The 23,558-nt window shown below is 41.9% G+C and overlaps 1 protein-coding gene across 1 annotated transcript in view; it reads left to right on the top strand.

Moving 5' to 3' along the window:
* The window catches only part of LOC149288373 (arf-GAP with SH3 domain, ANK repeat and PH domain-containing protein 2-like), a 71,357-nt gene that overhangs the window by 11,319 nt on the left and 36,480 nt on the right, over positions 1-23,558 (top strand). Inside the window, exons 2-3 of the mRNA XM_089491893.1 lie at positions 12,437-12,509; positions 22,345-22,490. Of these exons, the coding sequence (XP_089348019.1) occupies positions 12,437-12,509; positions 22,345-22,490 (219 nt within the window). The remainder of the gene's footprint in view (positions 1-12,436; positions 12,510-22,344; positions 22,491-23,558) is intronic.

The following is a 23,558-nucleotide window of genomic DNA, read 5'->3' as shown; positions in this document are numbered from 1 at the left end:
CCTTTCATGTCACGGGAAGCCTTATGATGAAACTGGACTACATCTACCCCTTACCCCTTACTACATCTAATATGAATAACATATTTGTGTTCACTTGGGATAGCAATCAATATTGGGTGGGTTAAGTTTAAAACGGTGTAACACGCGATACTACTCATACTCTCCAATGTGCCTAGTCCTGATCTGATTTATCTAAGCCCCCAGATTTAAGCCATTCCAGCCCCCAAACACAAGCAGATTGTATTTTAATAGTAAAGGCCTTTACTAGAGTATCTGCAACTTATTATTGAGTTAAAGAAAATGCCACCGGTTCCTCATGCACTTCGTGTTCAGAACATGCTTGCATGTTCTATCCGTTTTACACGTATGTGAGGAGTGAAGTAAATCTCTCCCACGCTACTCATCACAGCCCATCGCTGCAGTTACTTCCGATCAGTGAATCCTCCTCCGACGTTATGCTTCGATCTTTGCGGTTTGGATTAGATTTCCCGGTAAATCCCCGTAAAACGCTCCGTCCCTTGTAGAACTTCCCTGACTCGGTCTTAAGGATTTACGACGGCTTCGTTTCTGTTCCGTAGTTATTCTTCCCTTACGCCGTGTGGTTAATCCCTCTGGGAAGCGTCATCCTCGTAATACTTCGTTATTTATACTAGTCTTGCTACATATAAGGATAAGTGAGAGCGTGTTTTGTTTTCCCACGTTACATCATGTGAATTACTCATTCAGGTTCCTTCCTCTCTCGCTTCCTGAAAGCGCTGGGAAGAGACTGGAGCGCGAGTGAACCCGGCCAAGAGTCACCATGGCTTCTCGCTTCATCTGTTCCTACTGCTTTTTTTGCTACAGGAGGGCAACCTCTTTCGGTTGTGGTAGTCTGAGCAGACCCCCCCAACTGAATTTATTACTCTAAGGGCTCTATGCGGGGCCCTTCGACAAGCAAAGTCCATCCAACCGCTGCCAGTTACACCGGAGCTAGAAGATCAGAGGTGACCGGGCTGCACTCCAGCTAAAGTGTAAATTACCCACTTAGACGTCTTAATGAGGAGAGCTACGTAAACAATTACCATTTCCCGGCTAGACTGCTGCTTTCTCGGTTTGTATACTCTAACCCCAGATGTGTATACGCCGAAAGAGACGATCTCCGCAACAAAAAGTCTCTCTTCTGTTAAGTTGGTGGCTCTGTCCGGGTTTTTGATAAAGGAATGGTTTGATCTTTCAACACCGCTGGCCATCTTAGCACAGGCGGAGATCCAAAGATATTATTATAGCTGACGTTCTTCACAGAGCAACGATGCCGGTAAAGATTTTCCTGCGAAAACGACTTCGTATTAGGGTTAGTCCGGACCTTCACCTGCCCTGCGCCCCGTAGAAATGGGGGGTCACAGTAATGAGGAATCCTCCTCTTGTAGGAGTTTCTATAAAACCCTGCAGAGCAGCAGGAAAGCTTTACGGAGATCAATCGACCTAAATCCGCCCGAATATTCTTTGTTTGGTTTTGATGACTCGTATGAAGCTTGTAGGCACTCCTCTGGCCCTTACAGGGTTGATGGCCATCTGTGGCCAGGTGTTGTTAGCCATGGTGTTCATGTTAGTCCTGTCCTGCAGCTACACAGTGCTTCACACACCATACCAGAACTTCCAGATGTATGTTTTGCCTGTTGAACCAGATGCCGGTGTTCTCTGACAGCCAGATCCCGATTGAGATCCGCTCGTAGAAATGATTGATCGCTCCGATTCCGCTCAGCTAACCGTCCTGTGAAGGGGGGAAAAGCTGCTCATCGGGATACCATTTATTTTTCCCCAATAAAAGGTGACCATCAAGGAGGTAAAGGCTGATAAAGGTGAATGCCAGTCGGATGTGTTTACGTTAAAACACTTACATTGTGCGTTGATTACGCTGTTTGATCACTTCGAGTAACGTTACCCGGTGTTCTCACCTTTATACAGATGAAATAGTTAAATATTGTATGTGTGGCCGGATGGCTGCTGTGATCGGGCCGCAGCGTTACACACAGGTGTGTATGACTGTGCCGTCTGCTTAGCGCTCCTGGAACCTTCCTTAATGTGTGAGGATCTCCTATTATTCTTAATACCGTTCAATCGTATAGCGCCAACATATTCTGCGGTGCCTTACGTTGGGAGCTATACATAATACAGACATTAAAGCAGAAGGTAAGGGAGGCCTGATCGCCAGAACTTATGGTATCGAGGCGGGACGTGGGTTACATTCACGCTACCGAGGCAGCCGAGTGTAACATGATCTTAAAAGCACGTTTATGCCGTTACTTGTGCACTAAACTTTTTTAGTGAGTAGCCGCCGTTTTACTAAACGCAGCTTAGCTCAGCGGCATCTCTTGGGAACACCTGCTGGGTTCCTTGCTGAGAGATATAGAGCTGACCTAACGAGTTTGATTGAAAACCATTCAAACGTCTACTTAAAGCTGTGCAGCTCTCTGCTATGGTTCTGCAAAGCCTCAGAGCGGGGCCCCGTTTGGCTGGGGAGGAATTATATTATACACACATCTATCAGCGGTGGAAGTTGGCCTGTCTATGAGACATCCCTGCCGTCTCTTCCTGTGTTTGAAGACCTTTGGGAAAGTCATGATGTATGTGTGATCCTTTACCCAACGCACAGACCCGGAGCACTCGCCGCGTTAATATTTAGAACCGTCCTTCCTCTTCCTGTTTAAAATCTGGGTTTTTTGGGGGAAGACTCTTTCTGATTGAGGGCCGGCTGGTCCCGGAGATCTCTCTGAAGATGAGTTCATACAGTTCGCGGAATACTGAAAAGAGGAGCTTGCCCGCGGTAAATGCTTTTCTCGCTGATGCTTACATTGCGACCTGACGTAACCCTGTAATTCCATTAACATTCCATTTCGGCTATTCTGGCAGACTATGCCATGCGCGTTAAATATCACCATTTCTTCCTACAGCTTCTGTTATACACCTTGCGCTATATACACAATAATATATATAGTGTGTATGTGTGTGTGTGTATATAATATATAGTGTGTGTGTGTATATAATATATAGTGTGTGTGTATATATAATATATAGTGTGTGTGTATATATAATATATAGTGTGTGTGTATATATAATATATATAGTGTGTGTATATATAATATATAGTGTGTGTGTGTGTGTATATATAATATATAGTGTGTGTGTGTGTGTGTGTGTGTGTATATATATATATATACCGTAATATATAGTGTGTGTGTGTGTGTGTGTGTATATATATATAATATATAGTGTGTGTGTGTGTATATATAATATATAGTGTGTTTGGTTGTGTGTATATATAATATATTGTGTGTGTGTGTGTGTATAATATATAGTGTGTGTGTGTGTATATATCGTAATATATAGTGTGTGTGTGTGTGTATAATATATAGTGTGTTGTGTGTGTGTGTGTATATATACTGTAATATATAGTGTGTGTGTATATATATGTGTGTGTATGTATATATATATATATATATATATATATATACCGTAATATATAGTGTGTGTGTATATAATATATAGTGTGTGTGTGTGTGTATATATACCGTAATATATAGTGTGTGTATATATATAATAGTGTGTGTGTATATATACCGTAATATATTTTGTGTGTGTATATATAATATATAGTGTGTGTATATATAATATATATAGTGTGTGTGTATATATAATATATATAGTGTGTGTATATATAATATATATAGTGTGTGTATATATAATATATATAGTGTGTGTATATATAATATATATAGTGTGTGTATATATAATATATATAGTGTGTGTGTATATATAATATATATAGTGTGTGTGTATATATAATATATATAGTGTGTGTGTATATATAATATATATAGTGTGTGTGTATATATAATATATATAGTGTGTGTGTATATATAATATATATAGTGTGTGTGTATATATAATATATATAGTGTGTGTGTATATATATAATATATAGTGTGTGTGTATATACCGTAATATATAGTGTGTGTGTGTGTATGTATGTGTATATATATATATATAATATATAGTGTGTGTGTGTGTATATATACCGTAATATATAGTGTGTGTGTATATATATATAATATATAGTGTGTGTGTATATATACCGTAATATATAGTGTGTGTATATAAATATAATATATAGTGTGTGTATATAAATATAATATATAGTGTGTGTGTATATATATATAATATATAGTGTGTGTGTGTGTATATATACCGTATTATATAGTGTGTGTGTGTATATATATATATATAATATATAGTGTGTGTATATATACCGTAATATATAGTGTGTGAGTGTGTGTGTATATATATAATATATAGTGTGTGTGTATATATATATAATATATAGTGTGTGTGTGTGTGTATATATACCGTAATATATAGTGTGTGTGTGTATATATATATAATATATAGTGTGTGTGTGTGTGTGTGTGTGTGTGTATATATATATATAATATATATAGTGTGTGTATATATAATATATATAGTGTGTGTATATATAATATATATAGTGTGTGTATATATAATATATATAGTGTGTGTGTATATATAATATATATAGTGTGTGTGTATATATAATATATATAGTGTGTGTGTATATATAATATATATAGTGTGTGTGTATATATAATATATATAGTGTGTGTGTATATATAATATATATAGTGTGTGTGTATATAATATATATAGTGTGTGTATATATAATATATATAGTGTGTGTATATATAATATATATAGTGTGTGTGTATATAATATATATAGTGTGTGTGTATATAATATATATAGTGTGTGTGTATATATATATAATATATAGTGTGTGTATATATATATAATATATAGTGTGTGTATATATATATAATATATAGTGTGTGTATATATATATATAATATATAGTGTGTGTGTGTGTGTGTATATATAATATATAGTGTGTGTATATATATCGTAATATATAGTCTGTGTGTATATATATATATATATAATATATATAGTGTGTGTATATATATCGTAATATATAGTCTGTGTGTATATATATATAATATATATAGTGTGTGTATATATACCGTAATATATAGTGTGTGAGTGTGTGTGTATATATATATAATATATAGTGTGTGTGTGTGTGTGTGTATATATATATAATATATAGTGTGTGTGTGTGTATATATACCGTAATATATAGTGTGTGTGTGTGTATATATATATAATATATAGTGTGTGTATATATAATATATATAGTGTGTGTATATATAATATATATAGTGTGTGTATATATAATATATATAGTGTGTGTATATATAATATATATAGTGTGTGTATATATAATATATATAGTGTGTGTGTATATATAATATATATAGTGTGTGTGTATATATAATATATATAGTGTGTGTGTATATATAATATATATAGTGTGTGTGTATATATAATATATATAGTGTGTGTGTATATATAATATATATAGTGTGTGTGTATATATAATATATATAGTGTGTGTGTATATATAATATATATAGTGTGTGTATATATAATATATATAGTGTGTGTATATATAATATATATAGTGTGTGTATATATAATATATATAGTGTGTGTATATATAATATATATAGTGTGTGTATATATATATAATATATATAGTGTGTGTATATATATATAATATATATAGTGTGTGTGTGTGTGTGTATATATAATATATAGTGTGTGTATATATATCGTAATATATAGTCTGTGTGTATATATAATATATAGTCTGTGTGTATATATAATATATATAGTGTGTGTATATATAATATATATAGTGTGTGTATATATATATAATATATAGTGTGTGTGTGTGTGTGTGTATATATAATATATAGTGTGTGTATATATATCGTAATATATAGTCTGTGTGTATATATATATAATATATATAGTGTGTGTGTGTGTGTGTGTGTTGGCATAGCACCCCATGACATCACGCAGCCTGCCTCTCCTGGGAAATGGTTTGGTAAAGAGGAATCCACTATTAAGCTCCATTGAGGACTGTATTTATTAATTATTGCAAACTGATCTCCTGAATCAATAGTTAACCAGAGGATTAGAGAAAGTGGCAAACCCCACGGTCTGTCGTTGAACAAAGGGGCTGACGGCCTGACAGCTGTCCCGATAGACTTGCAGCAATGATGTCATCAGAGTAACAGGTTTATTTATTTAGCTGTCAGATATTTTTAATGATCTGGGTTTATAGCAGTATTTAATGAATTAGGTTGCAGTGGCTGCCAGTAGTTAATGTCCTTGCTGCAGAGCCCTGGCGGCCTTTTGTAAATTCTTAACACGTTAAGTCATGCCCTTTAATCTGTATGATTCACATTGTTGCTCCATGTGACCTCTTTGGTCTGCCTTGTTGTTTCCTGGCATCCCTTTTTTAACGCGGGTTCTAAAAGTGGTCATTTTACAAAGGAAGATGAATTAATCACATTTTCCTTTTTCACAACTGCATTGAAGTGTAAAATAAAAATAAAGGCTGGAACCTCTATGGCTTCAATTCACATGACAGGCTGCGTGTAGCGAGAGTGTATAGGTGTGTGTGTATGTAATAAATATGTAGATATATATATTTGTATGTGTATATATATATGTATATATTCATTTATCTCGGCTGATTTCATTCCTCTTTGAGGCTGTGAGAATCGCCGGGTGTAATGTATATCACAGATTGTTGGTATAGCCACCCTTTACACTGCTTGCCCTGTGACAGATCACGCGTTCTTTCACTTATATTGGCCCTTTGAGAATGACTCCATTTAAACCAGATCAAATTCATTAAGTTAGGTAAAGTGTTTTTCACGAATAGTTTGCGCATCCCATCCCAATCTGTATTGTAAGTCCTCTTCTACGGTTGTTATTAGTTATAGTTCTCTGCGCCTAGAAAGCTCGCGTCGCGTGTGCACACCCAAATGTATTTTTTATTTGATTATTTAATTTTATATTTTTAATTTTGTATTTATTTTTTTTCACTGACCCTGATGAATACTCATTGGACCGTTACGTTGTCATAAATAATTTAAAAAACAGTTTTTTCTTTGGTATTCAAGTGTTTCTTGTCCGCATATACTACAGGTGCTTATATATATATATATATATTGCCTTCAGTTGATACAGGGGGTTTTCATGCTTAAAATAAAAATGTAGAGACTGATTATTTTTGGTGTATATGGTGTTTTTATAGACAGCGTTTCGTTAAATAGACTCCGCATTAAAAAATAAGGCCCGTTCCTTTAAAGGGCTGTTGTCCCTTGCAGCCACGCCAATGAAGAATGCATATTATTAAGTCCCCATTTCAGGAAAGCCCCCCCCCCATTGAAATTAACTGGTGCGTTTACTGCGCATGTACACGGTGTGGTCTATAACAGGGGTAATAATGTTAATTTGAAGGGGGCACAGCACTATCATATACATTAAACTGTATATAACATCTGGAGTATTTAAACCTTCCATGCATTGTAATGACGCGCCTCTCAATGTGTTTTATAATCATCTGATCGCTGCCCCTCCAAACTACCCAAAGACCCCAATGAACTCGCATCATTATTTCTCCATCGCTGATTTCCCCCAATCCATTCACACCCGCTCCGGCACCGCGCTTACTGCATGCGCCATCACACCTGTCTCATCTATTGCCTGCCATCGCATCTCTTTGAGGTCAAGTAATCAGGATTAAAACAGAAAATGTGTGCAAATGAAAACAATGTAGAGGCGACCGGGTTAAAATGCCCGCTTCCAACACTCAGAAGCGTCTTAAAAATGGCCGGTGTCCGACACGACCTTATGTATTATTTATGGCAAATACTGTGTTTTAAGCATTGAATTATTTTAGCTGTGCGTCACATTGTGTATAGATTCTGTGTGAGACGGGGTCGTGCTGCTCGTTAGTCTAATGAATGACCGCTAAATGAATCATTTTCAGGCCAGTTTCCTTGTGTTTTTTTTATTTTTCTTACTTTCGGAGCCTTCCGCGATGAGGCGCGCTCACGGCCGCGTTCATACATGTATTCTCTATAACGTGTTCTATAGGAGACTGCTCCGTGGGGACTGCATCGGCTCTGCCTGCGATATCATTCATGAACGAGGAGCCGATCCGGCTTCAGCTCCTGCTATCTGCTCACAATGGTGGACGTCTCAAGCCGCATAGGCTACGTTTTAGGGGCATTGCTTCGTATGGCGTGCGAATCACCTCCACGCGTCACTAGAGCCGGGTAGACGGTCTGTTTTGCGGCGCGGGCTCTTCGTCGGTTATTAGTCCTCGACATTCTCTGCTGTGTGTAAACTTTACATTAGGAGCCGGCAAGCCGGCCCGAGACGAGATGGTATTGTTTGAGGGACGCGTGCGTTTTATGGGTTAATGACGGACACACGAGACGTGGAGCCCTAAATTTATAGAAGAGAATGGGTTGGTTCTATGTCGGCAAAGCGTGAAATGCCCCTGAAAAAAATGGCTGATATTTACAAATAATAGCTGTAAATGTTAGGCAAGCTTCAGCTGGGTGGCGGATGCCCGAATAACGAATACCCTGTAGGAATGGCTCGAAGGGGAGATGTCGGTCCCACTGGCGTATAATTAGCATGCACTATATTACAGATTCCTACTTTTATTCATCAACTTCCTTGAGTTTACTAATCGGATATGTATCTATTCTGTATCTGGAGAAGAAGTTGCCGCGTGATTTATTTATTTTTTAAAGAATAATGTTCGTTTTTTCCCCCTTTTATTTTGTGTTGGAAAGTGTTGTGTGTTTGGCTGCGAGCGAGATCTGGCCCGTCAGTCCCAGCGTGTTTTCCGCCCCGTCACGTCCTTCCCCCGTGGCTGTGATAGTGAGATGACGTTGTCCTGGCCGACGTGTAGAATGTATTTTGGGTCATAGGAGATTGCGTGTGGGGCTGGAAGGATCTGCGGGGTGTATTCAGGAAGCGCTACACGGCGAGTATGTAACCGATACAAAAATAACACGCTGTATATGAACAGCACTCGGCGAGATATCTAAAGACGCCGTGTAAGAGCGATCGAATGGCGTACGCAGACGGCGTGCTGCGGGGTTAGCAGGACTCGCCCGAATCCTCTCGATACATTTACTGTTTCCCTGTCCACAAGTTCTATGGAACGCATGCTTAGCATCGTGCATGCGCCAGCCAGCCCCAGCATTAACACACAAGCTTTCCAGGGGGTGAGGCTGCTTTGGAAATCAGACGCCCCTTTAATACATTACACAATTTCTAGTTGGTATTAATCCATTTTTAGCCTTTGTTTTGTGATTTTTGCATCTGTGGGTCTCGGTGAGCCGCAGATTTGTTGAAGTGAAACACAGCAGGGTTATGCGCTGTACGGGGTATATCAGGGCTTCTTCATTCGTCCTCCATTTTTCTTTCCAAATGTCCCTCTATGGATATCATATGGATTTCCATTTAAAAGGGTCATTTAAGGCTCATTTTTCCTAAAATAGATTTATGAATGCTGATATTTGACTGCTTGATATATCGCGTCATATTCCTCAGAGCTGTATGGAATGTTGGTTTTATTTTCCTCTTTTTAAACCTGAAGTAAAGTAAAATAACGAACCAAGCGTGCGATAAAGCCTTGATTTCTTATGGGATGACATAAGCCCTGTAGTGTCACGGCGGGGCCGCTCCATCAGATAGGGACACAAGGCTCATTGACAAAAAAGGCTTTTCTATGACATCATAACTCACCAGCAACTTACAGTAACCTCTGTGTACCAAAAACATTTATATAGATCATAGTTTATGCCGAGATACTTCTCAACACCTGGATGAAGACTGTCTAGAAAAAGAGAGATGATGTTTTCTTTTGTGCTTATTAGCTATTATATTACTCCATTAAATGTGGCCGCGAGTCGGAGGCTAGTAGCTCTTTGTTGGATTTTCGGGGGGACTCGAGTGGACTCTGCGCTATTGATTAGGTCTCGGGGGGGGGGGTGTATTGACACAAGATGTACAGTTCTGGTTGATTCCCAGAATGTTGGGTTTGAGGCGAGAAAAGGCATTTTATCATCGCTATAGATTGCCCTGCAAGAAGGACCAGGTTGACGTAATGTACGGCTATCATGGAAGTATTCCTTGAATGTCATCTCATTGCTTTTACGTTTGCATTATGTGGACCCCCATCAGTTTAGTGAATACACCAATTAAAAGTTAAAGGAAACGGTTCACTTAGCCTGTAGCACATTTAGCCTGTAACATTTCGTTAGAATGGTCATTTTGGGAAACCATATAGAGGAGGCTTATTTTTGGCTCTTAAATAGTTAATTGTCTGGCCTACAGTACCAGCGCACATGACCGAATCTATGGAAACAGTCCTGTTGTTTTCTTGCAGTCTCCGGTTACTGTAAGGCCAGGGTTTGAATCCCTGCTGTCGCTCTCGCTGCCCTCACACTTTTATGAATGGATGACGGGAATAAAGCTGCTAATGTTTATTTGTTCCGGGTTTATAAGAGACGGTAACCGTGTGAAATCTAACATTATAACACATTCAATACATTTTGTACTTCGAGGTTGGTCTTCCCTACACAGAGCGTAAGAGCCTTTAATACGGCCCTCGGGAGCCAGCTTTCTGGGACGGGGATTGTGTTCTATATATTGTGATCAGCATAGAACTAGCAAAAAATGTACACACCGGGAGTAATATTTTGGGTGCTTTTGCTGCAACTTTGTTGATTTTGTTTGCCGTTACCTGAATGCTGGTCAGGGTCGTGGGGCGTGGAGCCCTGTGCTTGGAATTCAACTGGTGCTTGAACCATCCGCGCATGCGGAGGATAGCATACAAAAAGAGAGCAGCTTAATAGCCTGACCTCACTGGATCCATTACAGAGGACAGTCTGTCCAATTCCATCAGCTCGAGGGAGCCAGCGACCCTCGATGGACGCTTCAGCCGTGATGGCCCCGTCACAGGGATGCAGTTAATGGCCCTCTAGGCACAAGAGAGCAAGGAGGTCCTCGTGTGGATTCACCTTTACACCTGGGATGGACCCCAAGAGTTGTATATAAAGGGTTAGAGCGTGAAGTGACAGCGGATGATTATCCTGCTCTATGGCTTGTCCCCCCTCAGGAGCTTCTACATTTTAGCTGGCTTGTGCCGTTACAGAGGGAAAAAAATCTCCATCAACATATAAGCGTACCTGGGAACTCTCCGCGTATGACCAGGAGATCTCCGGGTGAAACACCACTTCTCCAGGTCAACACCCGAATCCTCCGGGTCGCAAGAGTGGGGTCTTGACACACCCCGCCCATTTGCCCTTTAAATGGGAGTGTTTCCCGCTGATGTCAGTGGGACCGCCCACCAGCGTCAGCAGGACCGCCCACTGGCCGGACTGATGAAGTTCCCAGGTATGCGTATTAGTGTGATATGGTGGCTTTCCTCTGTACCCCACTTTGCCTCGCATCGGGGTACCGGACTGCCCCTGGGGAAAGAATCAGACAGATACGTTGATGGAGATTTTTTCCTCTCTAACCGCTCCTGAGTGGGGACGCAGCGACGATCCGTTCTCGGTAGAGTTGTTTTTGTCCCTGCCATCCAGCACGTGGGGGGTTAAATAGGTTTAAAGCGTCGTGTCCCGGGCAGATCTCGCTCCAGATGTTTGTGGCAGTAATTCAGGCTTTCTCTTCTCGATATATCCCTCTCTCTGGATTTATAAGCAGCAGTCTCGTAATGCCGAGCGGTTTTTTGCTGGGGTTAGGTTAATTTTAGAACGATCTTGCTCTTTCATGACTTGCATTTATGGTTTTTCTTTAAATATTTGCTTTTCACCCCCATGGCAACCCTGTGCTTCCAAATAACAGGACAATCTGTAGCATTACTATAGCCTGAAGGCAAACGGTATCTCACATTATAAATAATAAATGTGAGATATAAGCGCGTTGTTTGGAGAACTGAGCTGCTCTATGGTTCATTTCCAGATTTCCGGATGCCTGTGAGGTCCAAACTTGTTTAGATTCCATTAATATTTTTTTTTTGTTCTGCTCTGTATGTAAATGTGAAATGTTTTTATGGGATTTCATGTATTTTGATAGGAGGGCCCATTTAAATTCACCTCTCAAGAGTTTTTCCTGAAATGTTGCCCTTTGAGTGTTTTACCACCATGGAGGTAATTGGAAAATGCGTAATTGATTTTCTTTGTCTGCTAAAAAAAATTCCTTGGAGGTTGTTTAAAAATCCTGCTTGCTGACTGCTTGCTGACTGCGGAGGGAAGTGTTGTGTTGTTTTGCAGCGCAGGCTCATTCAGAGAGGCTCCAGTAATAAAGCGGGAGCCTTCCGGCATATAACTTTATAACTTCTCCGTGTAAATATTATCCAGCTCCCAAAGGGTGAATATACCGTCACGCAAAGTGCAAGGGCTGCTCACAATATATAATATTCTTTATTATCCCGCAGGCTCTTGATGTCGATCGAACCATCCTATACAAAATGAAGAAGTCTGTGAAAGCCATTAACACGTCGGGTCTGGGTATGTACTCTCTCACCGGAGATGTTCATGTTTTCCCCTTAGCTGCACTTATCGCTTTCCTCCCTCCCCTTGGTAACGGGCTTACCTATTATTATTTATTATTATTATTATTTATTGTTTTATATAGCGCCATCAAATTCCGTAGCGCTGTACAATGGGTGGACGAATGAGCTTTTATTTTTATTGTACATTCGTTTGACTCCTTTTAATTTTTCCATCTTCCAGCCGCTGTCTTTAAATATTCAAGCTTTTCTAACGATTAACTCTGTCAACAAGTCTTGTAATCTCAGACAGTGGTCCCTGCGTGCTGGCGATCTGCCCCGCCGGTAGATCAGCTGTCAGCGCGCGGGGTGACTGATCCCCGTCTACAGCCGACGATCCCAGTGACGAGAAGCTGCCGATCGGGCAAATGTATTCTGATTCTTCCACTTGAACTTCACGTTCTTTAGTGCTGTGAAATGTGATCTGTAAATGATGATTTTTGGTATTTTATATGTATACAGTCAACATAAACCACGGGGAATTTCGCTTGTTTGTCTTGCTTTTAAATTCCACCATCCTGACACCTCCTTATTACCAAAATATGCGAGTCTGTACTGAACCCGACCTAAAGCAGTGTTTATGATTCTTGGTCTCCTTAAATAAATACGTGTGGAAGTGCAAAGAATGTGGTTAACCGCGTGTATCAGAGGCCAGCGGGATCCTAAACCCCGGTCACGTTCCGGCTCGCCCGCGGCTTAGCACTCATCACATGGAAAGGAGCCCGCTAAGGTCTTCTAGATCCCCGAACTACACTTTAAGGCCGGATTCTTTGTTGGCTCCCTGCTTTCTACTTTACTTTCAGATGTAAAATTCCATGGTTTTAAGCAAAAGTAGGGCTTTTTTAGAATCTAGTTCCTCCGATTAAGGGGTAACACGAGGAATTGTTGTAATGGCTGTGAACGTGTCTGGTTCCTGTTTGCGGATTTTGTGTTGGGTTTGTATGGCGTTGTTAACCTTTCAGATGCTGGCGCCTGTCTGGCTGCTGTTTCCATGATTGTGGAACAAACAAGACTTCTGTCTAGGGGCGCTTGTAACTCACGATCTCAATTGCTCAAATAAAGAAGCAGATACGGGAAAAAAAAATATAGTGTAATACAGTAAAAACACTTTGGAACTTCAGGACAAAACGTCAGTGGTTACACTCACAATGTGTATGAACCTTTTGAGCCTCCGAGAACAACTCTTTGACGTGTGTGTCAATCCATCAATCCCATGGACATAAGAGAAAAGAAATATACCATAGAATGATATCTTTCTAAATCCGTGTACGCGCAATAATTGGATGCACTCACATTTAGGTGGATGTACCGCTCATATCAGATATGTGTATCTTGGAGTTGTGATGGTCTTTGGTGAAGTTCTGGATATGAATCTTGTAGATCCTCAATTTCTGTGTTCCAATGACAGTGTTTTTAAAGTGCAAGTGCTCAGGAGAATCAAATGCTAATTAATTAATTATAAGGTGTGTGTGGTTAAAAAATATAATTAATGATTTTGTCCAAAATTCATCCGGATATAATTAGGTGTGCCATGATCAAATGAGAGGAGTAAATCAATAAATAAATAATTTATTCCGGGACTCGGCCCTTAAAAAGTAAATCTGAAGTTGTATCTCATCAGTACAAAAAAAAAATTCCGAAATGTACTAAAAAAGATAAATAGATATAAATAATCGGTTAAAAGATGGTTAAAAGTCAAGTATGCTGGAGGACTTTTTGCTTACAGCATACTTGACTTTTAACCATCTTTTAACCCTTTTTTAAGAATTATTTATATCTATTTATCTTTCTGTTTTATTTTCTACTCATTCTACAAACACGCGGTTTCATTCTTTTACCTGTCTACACGTTTCCATGATTGTGAAAGCTTTATTTATTGTTATCATTGCTACAGCAGCAAACATGGCCCTTTGGGTACCCGCTGGAGCCCCTCCACACATGGCTTGGAAAATAATGTCGCTGTCCAGGCGTCTGTCTCCTTACCCCATGGCGTGACACAAGCCGCCGCGACCTTATGTCGAGAGTCCTCCACTTGGCTCCAGTACCGTGGCCACTGGCCGTGGGGTGGCTGTAAATGACTGCGGGCCCCCAAAGTTACGCGTGCCTAATGGGTAGTCACCCTAGGTTGTGTCGCTTTATAGCTGAGTCAGGCTGGAGCTGATGTAGTTAATAACCATCCTGTCCAAGGAGAAAGTGTGATGGTGCGATAGGTGTGATGGTGCGATAGGTGCGAGTCATCTTTCAGGTTAGCAGATTACATCGCAGTTACACTTTTTGTGGTTGTGTTGCTTGCATAGCGCTGATTGAAGTGATCTTCGTAAAATCCGTGACCTCCTTTTTGTATATTTCTTTAAAGCGGTTCTGTCACTTTTAGTAAATCCTACTCAACAGTTCAGTAAATGAAATAAACCCATGTAATTCTGCATGCAATTTTACATAAGCAATGTATATGATTGAAAACACGTGTATATTATCACACGTAACATGGGGCAGCTATCTTGAACTTCTCTTTGCAGGATGTGCATTATTATTCCTCCCCGATTTACTTTTACTTGTCCTTTATAACGAAAGGAGCGTCTACCATTCCGCTGGTGAAATAGTTTGTGTGGTTGCTGGTTCATCTTGTGTTCATTTCTCTGGTGAGGGAAATGGTTACGATGTTAATGACATTTTGGTTCAATGTCCTAAATTTAGTACCACGAAGAGCACTTTGTTTCTGGAAATGTCATCCTTTTCTGGGAAGTGCGTGTAATAATAATCCCGAAGCCACGTAATAAATAATTCTACGTGTTCAATGCTAGAATGAGGGTTGAAGAATAAAAAAAAATATACTATTTTATCGGGCTAGGAGGACGAACTGGGCGGGCAAACCGGTTATTAATAGGTGAATGAGCAGGAATACACAGGGTAATAGAGAAACGTTTTGGGTAGAAGTAGGTTGTCCCCGCCGTGCAGGTTTCTCCTCTCGACCCTTCAGAAAGCATTTTTTAATGGGCTGTGGTTAGAGATGCGGCTTTTAACAAGACTTTATGGGACTTATAACTAGCTGATTGACTAATAATAATAATAATAATAATAATGAAAAGAAAATAGTTTCCGCTCTTTATTATTGTTTTTGGTGGCACTGATACTCCCTAAACATTCTGATCTTCTTGTACAAGAGAGGGACATCGGGGACTGACGAAGGATACGACCGAGAGTGCCTCAGAGAGCCACAAATGTGAGAATATGGTAAAAAGTAATGAGAAATGAGCTTTAATTGTGGTTTTATTATGCTTTTGACAATAATATACACAAAAGTTTGAGGTCACTTAGAAATTTCCTTGTTTTTGAATGAAATGGATGAGAAATCCAGCGCAGACAGGGTTAATGACTATTGTAGCTGGAAACGGCAGATTTTTAATGGAATTTCTTCATCAACGTACAGTGGCCCTTTATCACTCCCATCACTCCTGTGCTCCAGTGGCCCTTTATCACTCCCATCACTCCTGTGTTCCAATGGCCCTTTATCACTCCCATCACTCCTGTGTTCCAATGGCCCTTTATAACTCCCACCACTCCTGTGTTCCAATGGCCCTTTATCACTCCCATCACTCCGGTGTTCCAATGGCCCTTTATCACTCCCATCACTCCTGTGTTCCAATGGCCCTTTATCACTCCCATCACTCCTGTGTTCCAATGGCCCTTTATCACTCCCATCACTCCTGTGTTCCAATGGCCCTTTATCACTCCCACCACTCCTGTGTTCCAATGGCCCTTTATCACTCCCACCACTCCTGTGTTCCAATGGCCCTTTATCACTCCCATCACTCCTGTGTTCCAATGGCCCTTTATCACTCCCATCACTCCTGTGTTCCAATGGCACATTGTGTTCACTGATCCAAGCTGAAAACAGCTCAGTGACCCCAAGCTTTTAAACGGCGGTGTGTGTAATACCTGCTTCGATGCATGAAACGCTGTCAGAGAGAATTAGAATATCTACATTGTTGTAAAACATTCTATTCAATAAGCTTGGATCTTCTCAGTAAGTATACAGTAGTACACGTCTGGTATGGCGTGCCATTCTGTAGCAGTGTAAATAAATGATCGTAGGGCTAGAGAGGCGAGGATGATGATCAGGTTTGTGGGTGCCATTCTTTGTGTCAATGTAACCAATAGCCCTGGCCTTTACGTGAAATGCCTTGGGTGCCGACTCGCTAAGGTGCGGTAATACGGCAGGGTGGTGACATACGTGTTCAGGCTTCAACACGTTACGTGATGAGTAGTCCTCTGTGGGTCTGTGTTGGAGGATATGTTCGTGATGAGCTCAGCATGTCTAACGATCCCAGTAAAGCGCTGGCCTCCTGGCGAGTTACCCAAGCGCCTGCGGAAAGAGTTGGGATAAAACAAGCACCGGCTTTGGCGTCTCTGAAAGAGAGGAAGCCTAGGAAGAATAAAACGGGACAAGTGTCTTAACCCCTTTGAGACTCATTCAGCCATAGCAAACCAAAGAAAAGGGATTCTGCCCTGAACAAAGGATACAACACAACTTGGAGCCATGCAGCCCTTCCTTTATTTCCCCCTGGCGGGATCGGCAGCGGGGATTTGCATATGTATTCGCATCATTTACATATGAAGTGTCTCATTTCCATGCCGGCGCGATGATTCCGGGGTAAGCAGAATGGTCCTATAATGATGACTATCATACCTCCAAAGTGTCTTATTTTAAGCGGGACAGTCCCTCTTGTGGAACCAAATCCTACAAGAGGAGCTCAGAATGTTTAGTGAGTCCTAAAAGCCGCTACATTGTGTATAGAACGTTTTGTCTTTGCATACACTAGCCCCAGCCTTTGTATATAGTTTGTACCGCGATTGCACGTGTTTATTTTTTATTGTATTATTGTATCCAATATGTACTATAACGCAGCACGGATTTCATACAAGATGCAAAAAAAGCCATCCTGGAGCCGGCCCTCTGAAAAGGTCCCGTTTTTTTTTCTGGTGAGAAGGGGAATTAGGTGGCTCTTTTGATTCCACTCGACCTAAACCATTGCAGGGAGGGACCAAGACGATACGGCCCTCTTGCAGGCCTTCTGGCTGGGGAGGAAAGGGTTACATATCCCTTGTGGAGCGCGACCCCCGAAGAAATGAAGAAGGGGACCTGGTGTCCGCCGTGGCCTTATGGCACGATTTGGCACCCGGCGCTGTTCTTTTCCGCTTCACAGCGGAGCCGCTGACCTCGGAGGCTCAATAAAAGAAAAAAAAATAAGTAAAACAAATTATAGACCAAAACCAATAGGTAACGCCTGCCTCATCTACACCTCTGAAACACACGCAACCCCTAACGACCCGAAACAATGGAAATGTCATACGTCAGCCTGATCAGTTATGACAGAGGTTTGTATGTAGGAAAGCGGTCGTTACGATCGTTCGCAGCGAGGCCGTTGCTCGATGAGAATCCCGCCTTGCGGCCTCTGGTGAAAATCCGGATGGCTTCTAATGGTGTAAAGAGCGCCTGTCGCTCGCCGTGACTCGGCTCCGTCGCTTGGCGTGCGTCTGTCTTTATCTGGATGTCTCCACTTAGAATTCCTCGAGTGCTTCGTAAATGTTGCGCTTTTGTGAATTCGGAGGATTCTCTTTGTCCATATTTGCTCAAGTGCTTATCTCCCAGCCCCCCCCCCCACTCTCCCTTTTATGCTCCAAATGCTGCGCTCCGTTATATAAATAGCAGCAGGTCGGAAATGTACGTGTAAAGCCCCCCCCCCCCGCTATACCTTTAATCCTCTAAAATTAACATGTCCCACTTTAGCCATTTAAAAATGGAGGTTTACGAGCATTCACGATGGGGTAAAGATAACTAAGGCATTCGTTCATCAGGGACTTCCGTCCCTGAATCGCTTGGTGTCCTGCCGCTGGTTTAAGTTGATATCATAGATATGGTATAACCGTTACATGGTTGCCCTGTTGGGGTAACTCCTGATCACACATATACCCGGGGAGAAGGCATTATCAGCATGCGCATCCACAAGCCCTGCCGGCTGCCTCCGGAAACGTCGCGTGGATCGAGGTCTTACTTTTCCTGCTCGCTGGCGCTTTGAAAGCTGAAGCTGGATGCATGGGGTATAAAGTAATAACGGGATTTTGCAGAATTCAGGGTTCTTCTATCCGACGGACTCTTTACTTCTTTAAACGCCGCAGATGTCAGCCCAGCCAGGAAGGAAAGCCGCTCCGTATCTCCTCCAGACACGCGAGAGGAGCTCTTCTCCTGACCCAATTTGAAATAATTATGTTTGAAAATGTCTTCTCCGTGTCTTCATGCCCTAAAGCAGTGCTATTTATTTTCACAGATGCACCAGAGTAGCTAGAAAAATTCTAATTATACTCGCATGCTGTAGGGCCCTCTGTCTGCGTATACCCCGATGCCAGGCGCCTCCATCTGCCCCGGGTAATTGCCTTATTAAAACGCTTGCTCCGTGCCTGGGTCCTATTATCGCGTGCGGATATACGGTGTTTACTGACAGCACATCATCTACTAAAGACAATGGCTGGATCTCTTCATTGTCTTGTTACAATAACACAGAACAGGAGGCATTGGTTCTGCACATATTTTTAACCGATGGGATAATAGCGTTATCGGCCGTTTAGTAAATACGGCTTCTGCCTTCTACGAGTAATTATGGGGAAGGTCTTCATCTCGTAATGAGGTTTATGACGTGACATGCCTGTGTCTTGGGAAAGAAGTCGCCCGCGGGCGCTCTGTGTGTAAATTGGAGTCTATGTTTAACAGTCAGCGGGGGATACCGGGTCTATCTCTTTGCGGATTCCCCAGCCTGCCTCCAACACCAGGGGGAGCCACTGAGTCCAATCCTGGAGATGCACTGGGTGCTCGGGGGTCGCACCTAAACCTCATCCCGGTCCTTAAATACTTGGGAGAGCGGACGCTGACAAAAGGCAGTGTACAACTACCAGGCAAGATGTAAAATAAAAGCATGACTGCCTCCTCAAAGGGGCAGTTTTGATGTCCCTGCTACCCCTGCTACACAATAATGCCTCTTAAAGAACTCTGTGAGCATTTGTGTATATGTGAGCAATATGTATTCCTCAATAAAACTTTTAAATAAAGCTTTTACCTGGCCTAGCAGCTGCAGCCCTGCTGTAGCAGCTGCAGCCCTGCTGTAGCAGCTGCAGCCCTGCTGTAGCAGCTGCAGCCCTGCTGTAGCAGCTGCAGCCCTGCTGTAGCAGCTGCAGCCCTGCTGTAGCAGCTGCAGCCCTGCTGTAGCAGCTGCAGCCCTGCTGTAGCAGCTGCAGCCCTGCTGTAGCAGCTGCCCTCCGCTTTCTTGTTCCAGCCTTTTTTTGTCATTGATTGGCTGCTTGAAGCAGTGAGAGAAAGGAAAGTGCTCCAATTGAAATCACTGTGTACACGCGTACGGGGGCAGAACAGTCCCCTGCACTCCGCCTTCCCCTAGGCAGCGCCCGATCTGCCTGGAGGCCAATAAATCACAGGCAGGGGGAAGTGTTTGGCCAAACAAATGTCCTCCATTGCATTGTGTGGAAAGAGACAAATGCATATGGCGGGGATATCATTGCTGACATATTCCACCGTGCGGTAGGATGGGACGAGGGCAGCATGCGGTGACGCGTCGCGCGGAGTAACTGGTGTTGAGGATCCTGCCTGCGGGAGTCCAAAGGGAGATGGTCCATAGGAGACATACGGTGGGGAGGAGGGGGTTTGCCATATTAGCTTGATTATGATCCTCGGGGATACAGACAAACAACCTGTAGTTTTCGTAATGCCCTGGGGTGCGGGGTGATGTACGGAGGCACGGAATTCACCAGGGGGTGCGTGCTCTGCGCTTGTGACGTGGCTTGGAGACACAGCCGGAGATAGGAAATGTCTCTTCATAGTAGCCTAGAATCCATCGTGTTCCAATAGTACAACATTGCAAATGAGAAGATGTCCCCGTACCTACATAGCCTTTTATTCCCGAGGAATATTAAAAACAATGACGGTGCAAATGGCGGTCTGCTACATGCTGGAACTCGTTTCACGATGATAGAGAGAACGAGGCAGGACGCAGGACGAATATGTCAGGTGCATACTCATTAACGGTTAACGATAATACAGCTAATCACCCAAACCGGCACACCGTACCGTCCGCTTCTACGCCTGCCCCTTATCTGCCAAAATCAATAGCCTCCTCCTATTTTAGAAGCCATGTCCTATATCCTGGTAGTATGTCCCTTTCTTTCTACAGACCCCATTGGCATGATTTTTTTGGTAATGATCTCAACCTAAAATTAGAACGAGCTTTGAGGACGTTATATAGCGTTCATGCAAATGGTATGTGCAATTTTCATATTGAAAATGCCCGCTAAAGCATTTTTTCCTCGATATTGCGAGCCGCGTTGCACTTGTCCCTCTTTTTTTTTCTCGTTCCCATGTGAAATTCAATCTCGCTTGTTTATGTTCCTGTAAAAATAGCGCCGCATCTGAAGGATTATTCATTTATGCAGAAATCATCCGCCCGTCAGTTTATATAAGCGAGCCGGCATCCCGAGCCGGGGGAGCTCGTGTCGGAATCATGTCGTGTACGGCTGCTTCACGACGCCATCATTAATGCCGGAATGATTGGTAAAGGATGAATAATTTCCAGCTTCCATGGCTCGTTAAGTCAGACTGCCTTAATTAAAGTAATTACTGTACTGTGACATCACTTATTTTGGTTGGTTTTTTTTATACGTTTTTCTAGAGAATAGATAATTTTTAGGTTATTTTGACTGTAATGGTGATATGCAGCCGTAAACCTTATCTCATATAATAAAAACTTGTAATCACACAAGGTGATGTCACTCAGCGCACATTCAATAAGTCCTTGAGTAGAAGAGATGCAAATACTCATCACCACCTTCTGTCTGTGAGGATTATTACAAATACACATTTATCTCATCTCACGTCCTGAATAGAGAGTCTTTCAAGATAAAGGAATGGAAATCAGAACTCTATTGCTGCTTCCCAAAAAAGGTGCTTCTTGAAGGGTTTCCTTTAGATTCCCAACATAGAAACATGGAATTTGACGGCAGATAAGAAGCGCTCGGCCGTCTAGTCTGCCCATTTCTCCTGATGTAAAGACTCAGACCTCAATCAGTGCTTGGTCTTGTCTTCAGGTTAGTTTTATGCCTTCCTCATGTACATACCTAGGAACTTCTGGGCTCCGGCTCCGGTATTGAACCGGGCAATGTCCGCATCAAACCCGGAGAGTTCCCAGGTATGCTCATGCATGATTATATTCCTTCATGGTATGAGCCTGTACCACGTGGGGGCTCTTCATATTCCTCTCTCTCAGTAAAGTAAATCTTACATTACATCTAAGCCTCTGACCTTCTAGTTTTAGACTTTGGCCTCCAACAGTTGTTGTTCTTTGAAATAATCTTTCCTCTTGTACTTTAGTCATTTTTACATGTATTTACATGTTTCTATCTCGTCTCTCTTCTCTCCTCACAGTTTATGCCCTCACTTGAACAACTTTGCCCCTCAAACCCCTACACAAATGTAGCGCTTGTTAGCGGGCGCGTTAGATTCTGAAAATAATGTTTTGGAACAGTTGTGTTTTCCGAGTGGTGGGAATTCTAGGACATGTCTAAGGGTGGTGGCCGTACGTAGATCAGGGTATTCTCCTGTATTATTGGACCTTCCACCATTTTTTTCACTTCATTAGGTCTAGAAGGTCTTCTCACCGTTGTTGTTTGCCATGTTTAGAATTGTAGATTATTAACCTGCTAGATGTTAACATGTTTTTCTCTGTATTCCTTTGAAGCCCATGTGGAAAATGAAGAGCAATACACCCAAGCACTGGAAAAATTTGGAGGCAACTGCGTCTGTAGAGATGACCCTGACTTGGGGACGGCCTTCCTGAAGTTCTCCGTCTTTACTAAGGAACTGACAGCACTTTTCAAGAACCTGGTAAGATTCTCGGTCTCGGCTTGTGGGGTTATCTTAACCGGAGATTGTGAGCGTTGCGAACAAATCTTCATTGATAGTCATTGAAGGAGACTTTCTCACATGGCGGGCAAATCCCAGTTGTCGGGCCGCGTGTCTATTATTGTTACTGGTATGTAATGGTTTTTTGAGTGTTTTGTAGTGACTTCATGAATACACTTCTTAGAAACCTATATTCCCATAACAGGGTCAATTTACAATGTGAGAGCTGAAGCCAGATGGAAAATACCATCTTGTCACATTAACTACACAGTATGAAGGGCCAGCTCAGAATGAGACCTCAGTGAATCCATCGTCCAAGAAAAAGGCAGATTTTGCCCATAATGCTGCATTATTAATGCAAGGGGGGGTCTCTTAACAAAGATATGGAGCTCACATGTCTAAATTTTCCATAAGCACAAGTAGGCTTAAAAACAAGGCAACGGCATAGAGCGACAATAGGAAACGTGACGCTTACCTGATGAGATTCGGCACTTTATGGGCTGTCTTGGGAAACCGTTCCTCTGGAATATATTCGCCATGTTCATGGAACGCCATCCCTCGGATTTATAGAGGCCGGAATGGGATTGAGTAGCGAACTGTTTTGGAACAGAAAGCTCTGACTTCATCCTAGAGTAGGGTTAGGCGAGTAGCCACCGCCTTTTCATAAATCACTTGCAATACATTTGGATGTTAATTTTCTTTTATAGATGCGACGCACGTGCCTCTCCCGGCCGTCTGCTGGATCTTCTGCCTGGCAGAGGCGGATGAATGCGTCTGATTGCTGTCATCACATAATTATGGATGTAAATGCAGGGACAGTGAATCGGGCTCTAGTCGGTGGCAGGAGGGGCAGCCGCATTTAATGTCCGCGGCAGTAAATCTGTGGGTCCGTTACTGCTTTATAAAGGTTGTGATGAAATATTCCTGTTGGGATCTAGACTGGTAACGTTGTGAAAAGCTCCCTTACGCGAGTGCTTTGGTTTAATGTCAGAGCCGTGTAACCGGCTGTCGGAATGGAGAAGATCTTGGCCTGTCTGGTCGGTCTCTATA

The sequence above is a fragment of the Sceloporus occidentalis genome, unplaced genomic scaffold, assembly GCF_023333645.1.
Source record: "Sceloporus occidentalis isolate IW3139 unplaced genomic scaffold, rSceOcc1.0.p SCAF_52, whole genome shotgun sequence".
Lineage (NCBI taxonomy): Eukaryota > Metazoa > Chordata > Lepidosauria > Squamata > Phrynosomatidae > Sceloporus > Sceloporus occidentalis.
Note: the sequence above shows the minus strand (reverse complement) of the source record. Positions and strands in the feature narration are given on the sequence as shown.